Source organism: Chelmon rostratus, chromosome 3 (assembly GCF_017976325.1).
Source record: "Chelmon rostratus isolate fCheRos1 chromosome 3, fCheRos1.pri, whole genome shotgun sequence".
Classification (NCBI taxonomy): domain Eukaryota; kingdom Metazoa; phylum Chordata; class Actinopteri; order Chaetodontiformes; family Chaetodontidae; genus Chelmon; species Chelmon rostratus.
Window position 1 is genome coordinate 22728740 of NC_055660.1, and position 15495 is coordinate 22744234.

A 15495-nucleotide genomic window follows, 5' to 3' on the forward strand; every position below is an offset into this window, starting at 1 on the left:
AAGACAGTAAATCACGCTCCATTCGGGGTGGGGGGTTATGGGGTGAAATACGGGGGAAGCATCCAAGACCGCTGCAGCGGAGCCAACGACAACTTTGCAGCTTTCTACCTCACCGCCACACACCTTTCCTCGCAGGGAATTGATGGGGACGCCACTGTAGGCTCTGCTTGTCTTCATCGCTTTCATTTTCACCTGTTCTAACACGAGCAGATGAGTAATTTAAGACTGACTGGACGATAAAATTGTTGTTGAGATACTTAAAAACAAGCCTAGCAAGAGAAAAAGCCACAGAGAGCAGTTGTTAAAGGCTTCAGCAGAGAGCCGCATTTAAAATCACCAGGAACACCACTCGAAGTCGTTATGCAAACACATTTGGGTTATGGCAAAATTGGGTCCTCTTAATCACTTCTACACACCGGGGTCATTCCCAGACAGTCGTTTCATCCAGTTAAAAAGTCATTCGGGCTCTCCACTCCGCCCAAACGCGAGCAAGCACTTCAAACGTCATGCAGTGGCGAGAACTTTGACTTGATTTTCCAAATTTTCTCACACTAACAATTTTCTCAGGCGCTGGCATTGCGACACCAGCACATACACACTCGCTCACACACGCAACACACTCACCAAATCATCGCCGTGTGACTGAGCTGCTCCGAGTGACTGAAAGGTAGACAGCCACCCCCCCCCTCCACCCTGATTACCTCACTTTAATGGCACGGTACAGTACAAATACTGTCCCTGTCACGCTGTCTTTCCATCGGTCCAAACTCATTTCTAAGATGAAAATAAAGAATAAGACTCCAGAGGAATATTTCAGTGTAGCGAAGGGAATTCATCAAGGCATCAACTTAGAAACTGGCTGCTTCTATCGGATGATAGGCAGCATCTTTTTGTCTGCCCTCACTTGAATAAAAACGAAGTGGGGACTCGTGGCCACCCTAGAAAAAAAGTCACATACAGCTCTGCATGCAAGATATGCATGTTATGGAGATATGCAACAAGAGTAGTAACTAATGTCGTATTAATGCTACTTAATCACTTATCAATGCTTAATGATCACTTCTAATACACTCGTTTACATTGTAAAAAATGTCTATGTCTGTTGAATCACTGATCAAGTTGTTGAAGGTGGGGAAGACTGTTGATGTCACCGTCTCCTCTCCTTCACACTGCGATTACATGCAAATTCACCGTCCCTCTCGCTCCCCCCATCCTCCCTCCACTTCCTCTTGACCTGTGCATGAGCATGAACGCCACCTGTTGCTGACTGGCTGGAATAGTGTTGTGTGGCTGTGCACGAAACCTGGATTATTTTTCAGCACACACACACAAAACGGGCAGCCAGATTCACTTCAAATGCAGCAAAAACAGTCCTCCAGAATGACTCACCCCTGCTTTAATAAACCCTCGAGATTTTCTCACTTTCTAATTAACCATTAAGTTTGCTCTTACAAATGTCAATAAATGAGGCTGGATTATCTTAGTTTTAGTAATTTGGTTGATTACAAATGAATTCCGGACTTTGCATCACTACAACAGGATACTATGGTGGGTCCTGCATTAGGAAGTGATCTTGCGGGCCCCTCGGATTACCTCTTTTGCAGAGGGGCCCTGGGTCGAAATCTAATTTCAAGAGCTTCATTGTTTTATACACAATGCAATGTAAGATGTGTTCAGTACAATTAGTAAAAACTCACACTAACGAAGTATTGTTCCAGCATAGAATGTAGCATGTTCCACTGGTTGCACTGGACATTGAACAGCAGGTGGAAGGGCCTGTAGGGGCCCAATGGCAAACTTTTAGTTCTGTGGCCCTCTAGAAGTTAACTCCAGCCATGTTAGTAAGTCATTAATAACCACGGCAATAAATCACCAAGTCAGCAGTTATTGTTGTTCAGGGTCAAGAGTTTCCAGTTTTCTTATAAGCCTACAGTAAAAACAGTCAGTCATCTCTAAGTTTAAATGGTAGCGTGTCTTTAATACAGATTTTTGAGTGGAGGGGGACTTTAATATTTGATCGACATTAATAGAGCAATAATCAATTAAAGTCCATTCGCATCGTAATCCTCCATGTCGACCTGCAAACTGTCGCTTTCAGTGATGCTGAATCTGTGGAGCCAGCTCAAGGTAGGTTCCTGGCGTGTGTGGTGATGTGGTCACAGGCACATTATGTGGCTCGCGTTGTTGCAGCAAAGCAGCAGCGCATAATTACAACAGGTTGATTGAAGAGTTTGTCTTCTAAAAAGCCGCTGAGGTTTGGGCAGCGAGCGCCGCTGCTACCAGATGACACTGAGAGTCACAACATATTCTTTCCACCCAAACACACACACTCAAACATACACTCTCATATTCTGTCCGTCTTCCTCTCTGGCTCTGTTTTTTCTCTTCCTCTATGGTGTCTACCTTTCCATTGGCTCGGCCTTATGCAAGAGTGTGTATTTTTATGTCTCACATTAGCTTGGGGGAATAATACCTCTCGCTGAATGGTAGTCTGCTCTGGGGCCTTTTCAGACATTCAGTCACTCCTCTTCTAAGAATAACCAATGTGCATCTTTGCCAGAAAGTTCCTCTCTGTGATTTCTTTTTCACAGCATCCAGTGATTGCTGTTTTTGTACCTCATTCGCTGATACCAGGGCCTTGCTTTAGTTAGCAAACTGTGATCCAAATGAGAAAAGCAGCATTGGGGGACTAAGAGAAAAGGCGAAAGAATCGGGATCTGGGGCAAACCTTGGATCCGTGTCAACTCTTCTCAAACTCATTAAGAGGCCGGGGAAGCTGGTCACTAGAGAATCTCAGGAGAGAGGCAGCAGACAGTTTGGCATGTCAAAAAAAAAAAAAAAATAGGATAAAAAACGATAGCTTTTGATCCTGTTTCAGAGAAACCTTTCATGTCCAGTCTGGAGAATTTTAGCCAAACCTGTCTGACCAGCCACCTCAGCCAAATTTATGTTTGCAGAGACGGAACTGTTTCTACATTGTTAGTGGCTGCTGTAGACTGTAGTGAAGTCAAAGAGAGGCATCGACTGTTCAGTGCTGCACCAAATGTTCTCAGTTAAGCTTTTTAAAGTAGTACAGACTGTGGGGCAGAGACTGTATGTGAGAATAACGAGCTAAGACTATGACGCTGGGTGTAATTAAAGGAATAGTTCGGTTTGTTTACTTTCTTGAGAGCATTGTTACCAATCTAATATATATGGCTAAAGTGAGCAGCCATTTAGCTTAGCTTAGCATTAAGACTGGAAACAGGAGGAAACAGCTAGCCTGGCTCTGTCTGCAGGCACCAGCACCTCTAATTCTCACTAATTAACACATCATCTCATTTCTTTGATCCATACAAAAGCCAAGGTTTAAAAATGACACGTTGTGGTTTTTCTGGTTGTTATGTTCGGGACTATTTCTTGGCTGGGTGCAGTGAGTTCCTGAAGTCGCTGTGAGGTTGCCAGGCAGTGAGTGTAGACTTATATTGACTGTACTGAGAGGGGTATCAATCTTTCATCTAACTCTCAGCAAGAGAGCAAATCAGCATATTTCCCAAAATGTAAAACGATTCCTTCTCTCAAAAAAAAAACACCTGTCCACACAAGCACCATTTTAAAAATATCTCTGTCCATATATTGTGAAAACACAGTGTTGTCAAGAGCATGCCAAACTGACAGTCTAACCCTAACCCTAAAGCCATGTTAGCCAATCAGAAGCATGAAAAAAGCTAAAAAGCTATTAAAAGGTAGGCTACCTGCAACTAGTGGTCCGATCGTATGGCCGGCCTTCGCCACAGTAAACAAAGGATAGAACATTGCACACTCTGTTGTCACAAGCCAAAAACTCCCTTTCAACACGTCAACACTGCGAAGAGACTCTCTCTATATATTCACTCAGTTTTCCAAAAGCTCTGTTTGCAGTGAGCTAAAACTGTGTCTGTGTGAGGACGGAAATGCATAAAGAAGCTACATTTTGACAGATACCCGTGTACGTGTGGACTAGGCATCAGTGTGGATTTCCTGTATCTGCACAAGTGGCCCTTTTTCAACCAAACGAATACTAACTTCCTCTGTAAGAAACACTTTATGACAGGGGCTGTTCACTCACTTCACATGAATGACTGCCATGCAAACAGTACATAAATTAGGTAAGAGGAAGACAAAGCAGTGATCTGACAGACTCATAAATGAGGTAGCATGTCTGTCTTCAGGCAGATTACTCACAAACAGACCATTTATTGAAAAACAAAAAGAAAAAAAAGGAGAAGTGAAAAAGCCTAATGTAGGCATTTTTTCATCATCATACATATTGAACAGCCATGGTAATAATACCCAAAGCAGTTTTTTGTTTTTTTAAGGTATCTGACTTCTTCCCACTGGCTGTTATTGTCAACTATCGCTGAGAATGTGGGAAACACACAGCTTTCCTTGCAATCAAGACACAGGACTTGTGTCATTGTCTGGGCTTGGCTGACCCAAGGCCATGACAAGAGTAGACAAGGAAGCAAGCTGGCAAGCACCTCAGAGAGAATAAAAGCCATCTTGCAGTGAAACAGTGTCGTGCTTCCCGGCATATGAGGCTCAGCTGCCTGTTTGAGGAGGGAATGTAGACAGATATGGGATGGTGGAACTGACTCATTAATCTGCTTATTTATTATTTCCATCAGATCACTGTACTGATAACCAACCCTAGTCGGTAATATCACATGAAATCCATTCATCCACTTTGAATCGAGCTGAGCTGCAGTGTGCTGTGGGGCCTACAGAAAGAGAAAAGTTTCTGCTCTGGAGTAATGTGTGTTTAACATGAGTTATGTACAGAAGACGGTTAGAGTGGGCTTTAAATATACAGAGACCCACCGTCTGGAGGACTCCGGGTTTCCTCTTCTTAATCAAATTTTCTTTCAATGTCTTGTGACAGAACTAATCTGTGGCTTCAGACGGACAGATATGCACTTTTGATGAGTCGCTGTGTGGTCTTCATAAAACTCAGCGTCATTAATTATCATGCATGTGGATTTCATATTTGGATGAGCGATCGTTGCTTCGTGAGGGGTCAGAATAAGAAAGAACAAAGCTGAATTGTTCCAGGTGGCAAAGTCACTTGTTGCAGTGTCCCGCTGGAACTAATAAGGCAGGTCCATTTTCACCCTCTAAATCCCCTCCACTGGCTGAAATGACTGATTTACAGCTAAGACATTGACCAAACTCACATAATTATATATATATTACACTCTTGTACAGATGTTCTGTGTGAAGGCTGGAAAAGTTTCCCATACTGCTCACACAGAGGACACGGGCCTGCATTTAGGAGCGCTCACAGGTAAGAGTCCAGGTCCAAGAGCTGGTTCTGGCTCATTAGGACAATAATCTGATTTGAGGGTTGAGGTCAGTGAACCTATACTGTAGCTTAGCACTTCTGATTCAATGCGTGCCTGTAGGCACTGATTTTGCCTCAAACTTGTTTCACTCATGGTGTCATGAGGACACAGAGCTGATTTACTGAAGGTGGCTGATGTTTTTTGCCTGAACAGTCTCCGTTTTTCACAATATGTAAATGACAATCTGAATGTTCATGCCGTGTGCACACACGCGGTGGACAGAGGGGGTGAATGTAACATCTGTCTCTCACGTCCATCCATGTCGCCTCATGTATTTAAGTCACTGAAGTTAAATTAACTTTTAAAATATATTCATCTCTCAAATCAAACAGAAGAAAGGTTCTTTTATCTCAAAAACAGGGAAGAAATGCAACACTTTAAATTTAACCTGGATTAAATTGATCCTGCTTGTATTTTAAATGCAATACTTCACCTTTCTCACTAGCTGTGTGTGTGTGTGTGTGTGGCTGCTATTCAAAATGTATACTTGATTTAGAGAAAAAAAAAACTATTTTCTTCTTGTGTTGGATTGAAAAAAGCATCTACACAATTGTTACCACCGCCGCCCCCCCTCTTCTATATCAGACCAACGTGTAACAGTCACGTCCCCTCGAAGGAAACCCTGCCGCTTTGTTGTCACAAAGAATAATTACAATATAATTGCATGATGTAGTGTATGAAACCATGCTGTTAAAGTAGCAGACCAGGCCCTGGACACACTTTTGAAAATCAGACCGGGATTGTGAAAAGTTATGGAAGAATGATTGCGAGCGAGAGAGCATTTGTATCCAAGGCGAAGCCTTTAGATGTTATGTGAAAACCATTCTGTGTCATGTGTTCACATGGAATACATATTACTTACATATGTAGGATGAAAAAGTACATCAAGGTCTGTCCTGAGGGACCACCCAACAACCTCTAACCTGCAGTCAGGGAATAAGTTAATGTAACTGTAGATTTTCTTAAGTACATGCCAGGGAATGTTTCCATGTGGACATTTCTGCTTATAGAGAACCAAGTGCACTGTGATTTGACATGGATGAAGATACAGTAACACCATGACATGTGCATGGGTGACATTAATGTGCATGATTGTGAATAAATGCTCAGTTAAAAGCATTTTGGAGGACATGCTGATATTCAGCGTGTGGATCAAACGTGCATATTAACGCACAAACGAGCTCCTCTCCTGGTAAAAGTGCGCCGTTTACATTTTCATCTTGAATGTTGCACACATTCAACTTATTGGTGAACTCCGTGCTTATAGATTTGTAAGCGTTTTAATAAGTGTTCAGTTTCAAATTGGCTCCGGCTTGAACGCTCCGCCTGCTCTCGCCGAGGATATTGACTTTCCCGCAAGTTAAAGTATTTAAATGTGGAGGGAGACAGATGCTGTATGTGGACTGGAGGCGACCACAAGAAACACACGTGTGGGAGGAAGGTTGACGTTGGACTTTTACTATCTGTGCATCCTACAGAGGGACAGCTGGAGCATCGTTGCTGTAACAGCGCGCAAAACAAATAGAGCCGCGTCGCTGCTCGTGGGATTCATTCAGCATTTTTTTTCAAATTGAATCACTAATTTTCAGGAAATTCCCAGGGCGCATCTGAGCGCTGGCGCGTAAAGATCCATGCGTAAAACTAAAACATAATCGCCATTGCGCCGCCACACAGAGCCAGAGAGGATTTATTCCGACTTGAAACCTTAATCAAGACCTCCATTGCAGAGAGAGTGATTGACACGAGCAGGATTTGATGGAGGTGGTTCGGTGACAGCGACACTTTCCCCGGACTTTCAGTTTGGATTGGCACCGCAGCGCCTTTAAATCTTCTGGACTTGTTTCATTGTATCATTAGAGTGGAGACTGGATCCCGTACCTGCACGGGACCCTGACAGTTCTGGATCTCTCAATTGCCACGACTGTCGCCTTCTATATGTAACAAGAGGGGGACAAAACTGAGCTGAAAACCCCATCAGGAGGAACTTTATTTCCAGAGAGCTTCCAGCACCGAATCAGTGGAGTATTCATGAAGCAATATTTGAACTATTACAAGATGAGACTGAGAACATCGAGGTTAGGTTATCTGTAAGTAAAGAGCTGTCAACATAATATAGTTGCCAATGGAACTCATTGAATTCGAGCAACAGGTTAGACCTTTTAATTTTTCTTTTTTTTCCCCCCCTCAGGTTAATTCAGTTCACGGCGCTTTGCTTTTACGCACAGGTAACTCACATTTTCACTTCAATAAAAAGCATAAATGTTGCGTAAAGTTCGATAATTAAGTAAGTAAAACTTAACAGGTATGCAGGCGCCGTGCTTAGCGGCTTATAGTGCAGCGTCTCTCCATCTGCAATAGGCTGCAATAACAATGAAAACATTTTATTATGAGTGCTATGGCAATTGGCAACAATTCAAACATCTTGAAAAGAGGTAAGCTCCAGCCTAAAAAGTGATCGTTAAAACACATGTGGATGGAGAGCGGCTGAAATGAGAAAAAAAGGAGTCAAGAAGGGGTGAAAGATCATCGGTGGTAAAAACAACCCATCGGAGTGAAATGTCATCCCCGAGGGTCCATGAGGCATCTCCGAAAAGATACTATACGTGTGCAGATAAATGTGAGAGGAGAGAGCAGGATGAGCAGTGCAGCCGTGATGAATGACATGATGAACTGTGGGCCCGGGCCTCGGCTCTTTGACTGGCAAGCTTTAGTCTCCTCACAGTTAACTGGGTTTTTTTTTTTCAGGGTCGAAAAGTCAAAATTGTGCGACATTAAAAAGCAATTTCATATTTCATGACATGTGTTTCCTATTGTCCGACAGAACACTGTGCAGTCTCCTCCTAATTTCAAGCACCATGTCACCGAGCAGAGCCGGCTGTCGGACCGGATGAGCCGCAGGTTGACGCGGACCTACCAGCTGTACAGCCGCACCAGCGGGAAACACGTCCAGGTCCTGGCCAACAAGAGGGTCAACGCCAACGGGGACGACGGAGCGGTGCACGGTGAGGGACGAGGGGACGGCTAGCAGAGAGGAGTGTGTGCTAACGACGATTTAAAGCGCTAATAACACCGCTCCTGAGAACAAAAAACACGACTAAGTGTCTATTTAACCATTAAACGTGTTAGTATAGTGCAGGGCATGCGCAGTTGAGATCATTTATGAGCGAAATATGCTAAATATCGCGAGAATACGTCATGCAATTTGTACCTTTTGAACATTAAGCAAAACCCTCACCTTAGGTGGCTTGTATAATTGCGTACTTTCAACGTAGTTATATAATAAACAGCTGAACAGTTAAAGGTCCACATATGTTAATCCATTCAGGCAGAGCACTTTTTATTGTCTCTGAAATGATGAGGCAACTTTAATTGAAGCTCCATAACACAGAGTTATGGCCAGATGAATCAAAACCAATGACAGCTAAAGGCCATAGTTTCTTACATTTCAGTGCGTTTAAACCTCGGGAAAACAATAAAATAGGAAACATGTTCGCCCTCACCAACACAGGAATTGTTTAAATTCAATGGTGCGCGGGCCGGTGCTGAAAAGCAGCATAAATTATGTCGTTTCTGGCAGCCCGTAGGAAAACGCCTGAGCCAGGAGAAACAGTCGTAGCAATTGTAAACATCGTTAGTGGCATCAGTGTTGCCATCTTTTACGGCCCTCTGAAGATGATTTATGTTTTTTCGGTGTGCTGGTAGTGGAGAAAGTCCATGACACCTGTTCTGATGGACTCCAGGGAGCGACTTTGCTCTTTGCTTCTAGCTGGGAAAAACTGCCTTCAACTTAAAGGGAGCAGAATTCCTGTCACCAAAGGATTTTGGTGTGTCTAGCCATGTTTCCACCACAGCCACCACCGTCCATCCACTCCCCAGTGCCTGCTGCCTGCTTTTTTGGAGCCTCATTTTATGAGGAATTTTCATTGCATTGCAACTCAATGTATGACTCAATTTATAAGGAGCGGTGAAGTCAGCATCTTCGCTTTATACCTTTCCCTCTCCTGTGTGCTCTTTTGTCTTTGAAATTTCTCAGCCTACACACACACACACTCACACAGAGGGAGAGAGAGAGAGTCAGTCATGCACACATTGGCCACACATCCTAAGTGGGTGTCACTCTTGTAACGGGCCCAAATCTGACCGCTGCTCTGTGCTTGTGGCTGTGTCCCTGACCGCAGTATTCTCACTCTCCTTTATCCGCAGTCTGAACTGCATCACAGCACAGCATTTACAGACATTCAACAACAATCACGCCGTGCAAAATCACTATCATTTGCTGCTATTTTGGAAGGCTTGCATGCCATTGTTAAAGGCGGCTACTGCATCATAAAAGGGTTAAGAGGAAATGTGTATGTCATCTCCATGATTCTGGTTCACCGGCCGCCATCGTTTCAAAACAGTTTGATGGCTTTTAATGATGACATGATTCCAGTTTATTACAGGGTCTATTACACATAAAGAATACATTCAGAGGAAAAATGTGCTGAGGCCATTTGTCTCACACGCTATAACGTCATAATCTGCATGCCTGCACCATGTCATCTCATTGCCTGTCATCTGTTTTGTCTGCGCAGCTAAACTGGAGGTGGAGACGGACTCTTTTGGAAGTCGTATCCGTATTAAAGGGGTGAAGACAGGATACTACATATGTATGAACAAGAGGGGGAAGCTGATCGGCAAGGTAATCTGGAATTCATAGTTCTGTGGCTGCATATGACTAAAGCAACGTCTTGAAGATTGTTTGTTTCTTGGAAATGTTATTCCAGACTTGCAGCTTATGGCGACACATTGTTGAGACACATTCGAAGCCGGAACAAATTTGATTTTCAGATTTGTCTGAGCAGCCCTCTAAATGCTTCAAAGGGTTTTTGATTGTCTGGAAATAAAGACGATCCGCTTTCCGCTTCTTGGAAATCGTCCAAAATACCTCAGCTTCTCTCCCCCTGCTTTTTTTCTTTCCCCAGCGGAAAGGACGAGGCAAAGACTGCATCTTCACTGAGATTGTTCTGGAAAACAACTACACGGCGCTCCAGAACGCCAAGTACGAGGGCTGGTACATGGCTTTCACACGCAAGGGCCGCCCGAGGAAGGCCTCCAAGACCAAGCAGCACCAGAGGGAGGCCCACTTCATGAAGCGTCTACCCAGGGGGCACTTGCTGAGCGAGAGGAGACCGTTTGATGTCCTTCCTCTTGCCGTCCCCGCGCACCCTTTGAGCAAGCGGACTAAACATTCCCATCACCAGCGCTCAGGGGGCCGCTGAGGACTGAAACCACTGAGGGAGAACTGTGGAGGAACCGGCACAGAAAAACCACTACAAGAGAAAACAAGTGCTCCCAGAGAAATTAACTTTTACAGTCAAGTGCCCACACACTTTTTGCCTCATTTTGTGGATTTATGTAATTCTTTGTACTGGATTGTATGTAAACATTGACTATCTAATCTGTTAGTTATTTTCAATTCAGACAGATTTTAGGACAGATTTTTACTTATTAAATCAGGGGGCAATGAAAGTACGGAGCTCAACGTTGTCATGAGTGAAAACCTTTGGTTTGAAGTTAGCCAGCTGAGCAGCAAAGAATGTTTAAAAGAGAAATGAGTACAATGAAGCTAGACATGGCAGCTATCTGTGGATTTTCTTGTGGTTGCAGCATCTGAGTCTCAGTTGAAATGCTATTTTGCCTTTAGGAGGCCATTTCGGAGAATCTTTAACCTGTTTTTTTTTTTTTTACATATATGAATATATTTTTACTGTAAAAATGTAAATGAGGTCAAATGATGGAAATATTTATTGTAGAGTGTATATTAAAACCACTAAAGAATCAATTCACTAGCTGCCTGGCCTTTCTCTTGTGTGGTTGATTTGCGATGGAAAGCTAGCAGACGTTGTTGGTTGCCCCCAAAAACTGTTGTTTTTTTTCCTTCTTCTTCAAGCTGGAGACCCAGATAACTGAGGGGCAATATCTGTGACAGGCTACTGAATTCAATGTGCTCAGCAAGTGAGACTTGGGCCTGAATGGCCCGAGCTATGCATTAAAAGCGATGAGGTCAGCCCACCATTTTGGCCCAAACAAAGGTTACCACCATGTAGTTGCATTTCTCACGATCGCACACCGTAACCCTCTGATCAAATGGGCCCTTTGTGAAACCTCATATAAAAGGGCATGTTATACAATAGTGGGTTCGAATAATAACACGAGGAGGGGTCAGTTATCAAAAAGAAGCCAGTCACACAGGGAGGGGTAAGGGGCTGGCGGGAGGGGGGTCTGCGGAGAGGGGTTGTAGAAAAAACATCAGGGCCTGTGTGGCAAAATGTGGCATCGGCTGAAAGAGGGGGAATGGCTGGGAAGAGGCATTCGGGAATGAAAGGGAGGCAGAAAAGAAACCCTCTTCCCAGAAGCAGCTGAGCATGACCATCAGAGGCCAAACGACAGGGGAGGAAGAAGACCCTGAACAGAGGGGCTCGGCTGCTCTCACAGTGCATGAGCTGGATGTCCAATTTGTTAGTTGGTGTTTGCTGCTGCAGGAATTTGTTTTGACAGCAGCTTGAGCTCTGAAGACTGTAAGGCATTAAATTAAACTACGAAAATTAAGACCTCACAATGGATGCGTGGTATTTAGGGCATCTGCTCAGCAGCAAGAACTTCTTATATGATATATTTAAGATGCATTAACACCAAACCTCCACAAACCATCTAATAAAGTATGTGCGAATGCATTTTTGTCAAAAAGTAGAAAAAAAAAACACGTCAGGTCTCTCATAAGAATTTGCAAAACAACAGGAGAGGCTGGGTTTAAATGTTTTCTTGTCTTCCTATTCTTTCCATCTGGAAGAAGACAAAGCACAATAGTGAGAGAGACCTGTGGTTTTGTCTCTGCTTTTTGCACTTGCTCTCTGGGTTTGGACAAGTGGTGAAAAAATGCAAGGAATCACAAGGTTGAAACAATCTATATTTAAATGCCATTGTCTCTTTTAAACAGCACTGTTCTTTTTTTATCCACTGTCTAAGTATTTCTGACAGGACAGTGTTTTTATCTAATTGAACTATAAGGTGAAAAAGTAGACAAATGTCCCGTTTGGAAGCATGGATTGAGGTATACAATTCTGTTTCTTCTGTACATGTCATATATACATTGACTTTAAAAATCCAAAAGCTTGAGATACCATCTTTCTATTTGTCCTTGTTAGATAATAATATGAAATCCATTTGGAGCAAATGCCTGCAACAGTTGCACCTACTTCTTATATGTGTCAATGGTGTTTTAGCTGGAGATCAAAGGGTCAGAGTGACGCTCTGTTGTAAAGGGAAACAGTAACACTAGCTTGCTCGCTGACCAGAGTTTCAGTAATGGCTTTCAGGGTGGCCCACTACATGCAAGGAACATGAGGGTATTCAGTTAACACAAATGGGATGTGCCCGTAACAGTGACCCCGGAACGAACAGGGATGAGGCATTGTGTGTTTTGAGTGTTTTACAAGGACATCAATGAAAGGAGGGTGGTAGGTTATGTGACCCCCATCAAAACTGCTCACTAGTACGTTTGCAAAAATAGGCACAGAGTTGATACAATTTTAAATTTCCCTATATAGACATTATATCAATTGTTCAGCTATTTTTCTGTCACATTTCAGTTACAAAGTCAGTAAATCTGGTTGTAAGACTGTGAAACAATACATTTTACCAGATATATATGTATTTGCACAAAGGACAAAATTTCAACACTAACAACTCTCATAAATGGACCTGAATTAGCAAACGCAATTACAAGCATTAGGCCACTGATAAGGCACTGTGCAAAGGCTTTCTTATTGAAAGATCTACTAAAGAAAAATAAACGAGAGCTCACATGTGACTGGAAAATGTTCTGCTTTAAATGCATTGCAGAATCAGAATTCACTGAGTTTTGCAGTCGACGTCGCCTTCACTGGTCCCCTTCAGTTTCTTCAGTTCCGTCAGTAGCTCTTGTTCAAGGGTTAAGATCTCCTTGGGTTTCTTGTACTGGACAAGAGAGAAGAAAAAGAATGACTTAGAAATTCTCCTCATCTCCCCCATGGAAATTCCTCAGTATAATCAAGTTCACCCGGTGTGCAAAAACAAAAGCAAATATCACAAATAAGAGAAACTATTGTCTGCACTACCCACATGTCATGCTCAAGATTTGCATAACATTCTTCAATAAACAAACTTAAACTTTTAAGGAGCACTGTCTAATGCAAGTAAGGATAGTTTCTGGGAGACTGTCTTTGGATTTGTTGAAAAAAAGTGGACTTTTGCAGTTATTCAAACTGCTGAGATTATACTTTCTGGGTCCCTGCGTTCAAAATTGTAAGTTAGAATACATATCTAGGAATCAACCTTTAATGTTTACAGCTTTATATTTAAAGCACTAGGTAACAGAAGATTTGGAGGTATAGATTCAATTATTTTTCATTGTTGTGTAGGACTTACACTGACAACTAAAGTGTTGTTGGCGTGAGTGAAGCTGAGGGCGGAGCTGTCCAGTGGCAGCTGACTGCGATCTAAATCAACAACACTGAACTTCTTATAATACCTGGGAAGACATGGAGAGGATGTCATAGATTTATCAAACTGCAGTACAGACAAATGTATTGTAAACAGTGCCATCTATAGGGAGGACACAAGGATTACATGCAACAAGTGTACAACACAGGAATGAAAAGAACCAGTGTTCTCATGGATATTTACTTTTTGTTTGAGGTTTTTATGATGATGCATCTCTCAGATGGCTCCACAGAAACACTGAAGACATCTTTGGGGTAGGGAAGGTTCCGGATTCTCCACTGAAAGCAGGTCTTTGTGTCTTTACGCATGAACACAGGCTGTGGAAAAAGAAGTCATTCAAATCCTTTTTACAGACACGGCATTTACTAGTGTTTTCTCTAAAATGAATCAAAGTCAACTAAAACAAACAAAACGTCATGTTAGAAAATGAAGTGGCTCAAGTGTGAGTCTAAAAGTCAAAGTCATAGTGAACATAGAAGAAAACCCACATTGGAGCAGTTCTCCTTGATCACCTCCGAATCCAAAGAAGTCACAGGGCCCGCGAGTGGCTCCCCAACCTCTACCTGCCATTGGCCCTGTGCTCCAAGCGTGCTTTTATGTCTCCATTTTCTGACTGAAAAGCACAAAACATTTTTATAAGATACATAAACGCATGCCGCTGAAATTCAGAAAGCCAGCGGCTACAGTCTGCTGTGTAAAACTCAAACACCTGTGGCTCACCAATGAGCTCATCTGTTTTCAAGTCATACTCTTCAGCCATTTCTTTTCCATCTGTAAAGAGGTAGTGGATCTTCCTTTTTCCTGGAGGTGAAAATTAATTGAACAAAAATGTATCATACAAACTAGAAACACAAAACGAACAATCAAACAAACAAAAAACGGTGATCATTCTTAGGATAGTAAGCAATATATTTAACATTTCTATCATTCTGAAACGTACAATATTTAAGATAATGAATGTTTGGCCAAATACAAACAGCTGTAATTGCAAAAACCAGCGATTAGTGTAAGTGAACAGAGATGCTGACAGACTCGTTGATTAGAGAGATCTCATAATTAGCAAGATGAGTTGCTAACCTGGTCTGTAAAGACACACAGAGGTCAGTGAGCCAGGTAGTACCTCTTTTGAGGACACAGCCTTTTAGAAATTGTGCTATTTTGGCAACGGGTTATTATATAGCAACATTATTGTTAGCTAGAAAGCTAGCTAACAGTAATTTTATAAGGCAAAGTAACCAACGTTACGCAAAACGACACCAAATCTGGCGAGTTGACAAAAGAAAATCTTCACGTCTGAAAAACTAGTTTTTCCTCTTTGTAAGTTAACCTACTCACCATCGTGTAACATAGCTGTTTTCTTGGATGATTTTAGAATATCAAGCCAGCTTTGCACAGCCATGTTTCCAAAGATGTTCTTGTTGCTCGTGGCCACTTCCGGACTCAAACCGTAACCACAGCAACCAAGGTTAATACGCAAACTAAATCAAGAAAAAATATTTATAGAGGTAATAAATTTTAACATTGTAAAGGTAATTTCAGACAACCACACTGTAATGTGTAGTTTTGCAGTGTAATTCAGATACAATTTGAAACAAAACTAAGCCAACAAATT

At 42.5% G+C, this 15495-nt stretch overlaps 2 protein-coding genes across 2 annotated transcripts; one reads left to right on the plus strand and one right to left on the minus strand.

The window, feature by feature from the left end:
- Positions 1-7388: 7388 nt before the first annotated feature.
- On the plus strand, positions 7389-10621 carry fgf8b (fibroblast growth factor 8 b). The gene is made up of 5 exons (XM_041933598.1): positions 7389-7447; positions 7549-7585; positions 8182-8362; positions 9935-10041; positions 10325-10621. Exons 1-5 carry the CDS (start codon positions 7389-7391, stop codon positions 10619-10621), a joined length of 681 nt encoding a protein of 226 aa, XP_041789532.1.
- Positions 10622-12316: 1695 nt separating this feature from the next.
- Positions 12317-15426, minus strand: dpcd (deleted in primary ciliary dyskinesia homolog (mouse)). Its single transcript, XM_041933921.1, has 6 exons — positions 15219-15426; positions 14604-14684; positions 14372-14496; positions 14067-14200; positions 13809-13911; positions 12317-13358 (listed from the first exon to the last, which is right to left on the minus strand). The coding sequence occupies exons 1-6, from the start codon at positions 15280-15282 to the stop codon at positions 13254-13256; spliced, it is 612 nt and encodes a 203-aa protein (XP_041789855.1). The 5' UTR covers positions 15283-15426; the 3' UTR covers positions 12317-13253.
- Between the last annotated feature and the right edge of the window lie 69 nt (positions 15427-15495).

Bases quoted from the DNA above. Each gene is read 5' to 3' on its own strand.
- fgf8b (XM_041933598.1), top strand. From the start codon at position 7,389: ATGAAGCAATATTTGAACTATTACAAGATGAGACTGAGAACATCGAGG. The intron at 7,448-7,548 runs GTAAGTAAAGAG...TCCCCCCCTCAG, and splicing joins ACATCGAGGTTAGGTTATCT to GTTAATTCAGTTCACGGCGC. The intron at 7,586-8,181 runs GTAACTCACATT...ATTGTCCGACAG, and splicing joins CGCTTTGCTTTTACGCACAG to AACACTGTGCAGTCTCCTCC.
- dpcd (XM_041933921.1), bottom strand. From the start codon at position 15,282: ATGGCTGTGCAAAGCTGGCTTGATATTCTAAAATCATCCAAGAAAACA. The intron at 13,912-14,066 runs GTAAATATCCAT...ATGTCTTCCCAG, and splicing joins ATAAAAACCTCAAACAAAAA to GTATTATAAGAAGTTCAGTG. The intron at 13,359-13,808 runs GTAAGTCCTACA...TCTCTTGTCCAG, and splicing joins ACAACACTTTAGTTGTCAGT to TACAAGAAACCCAAGGAGAT.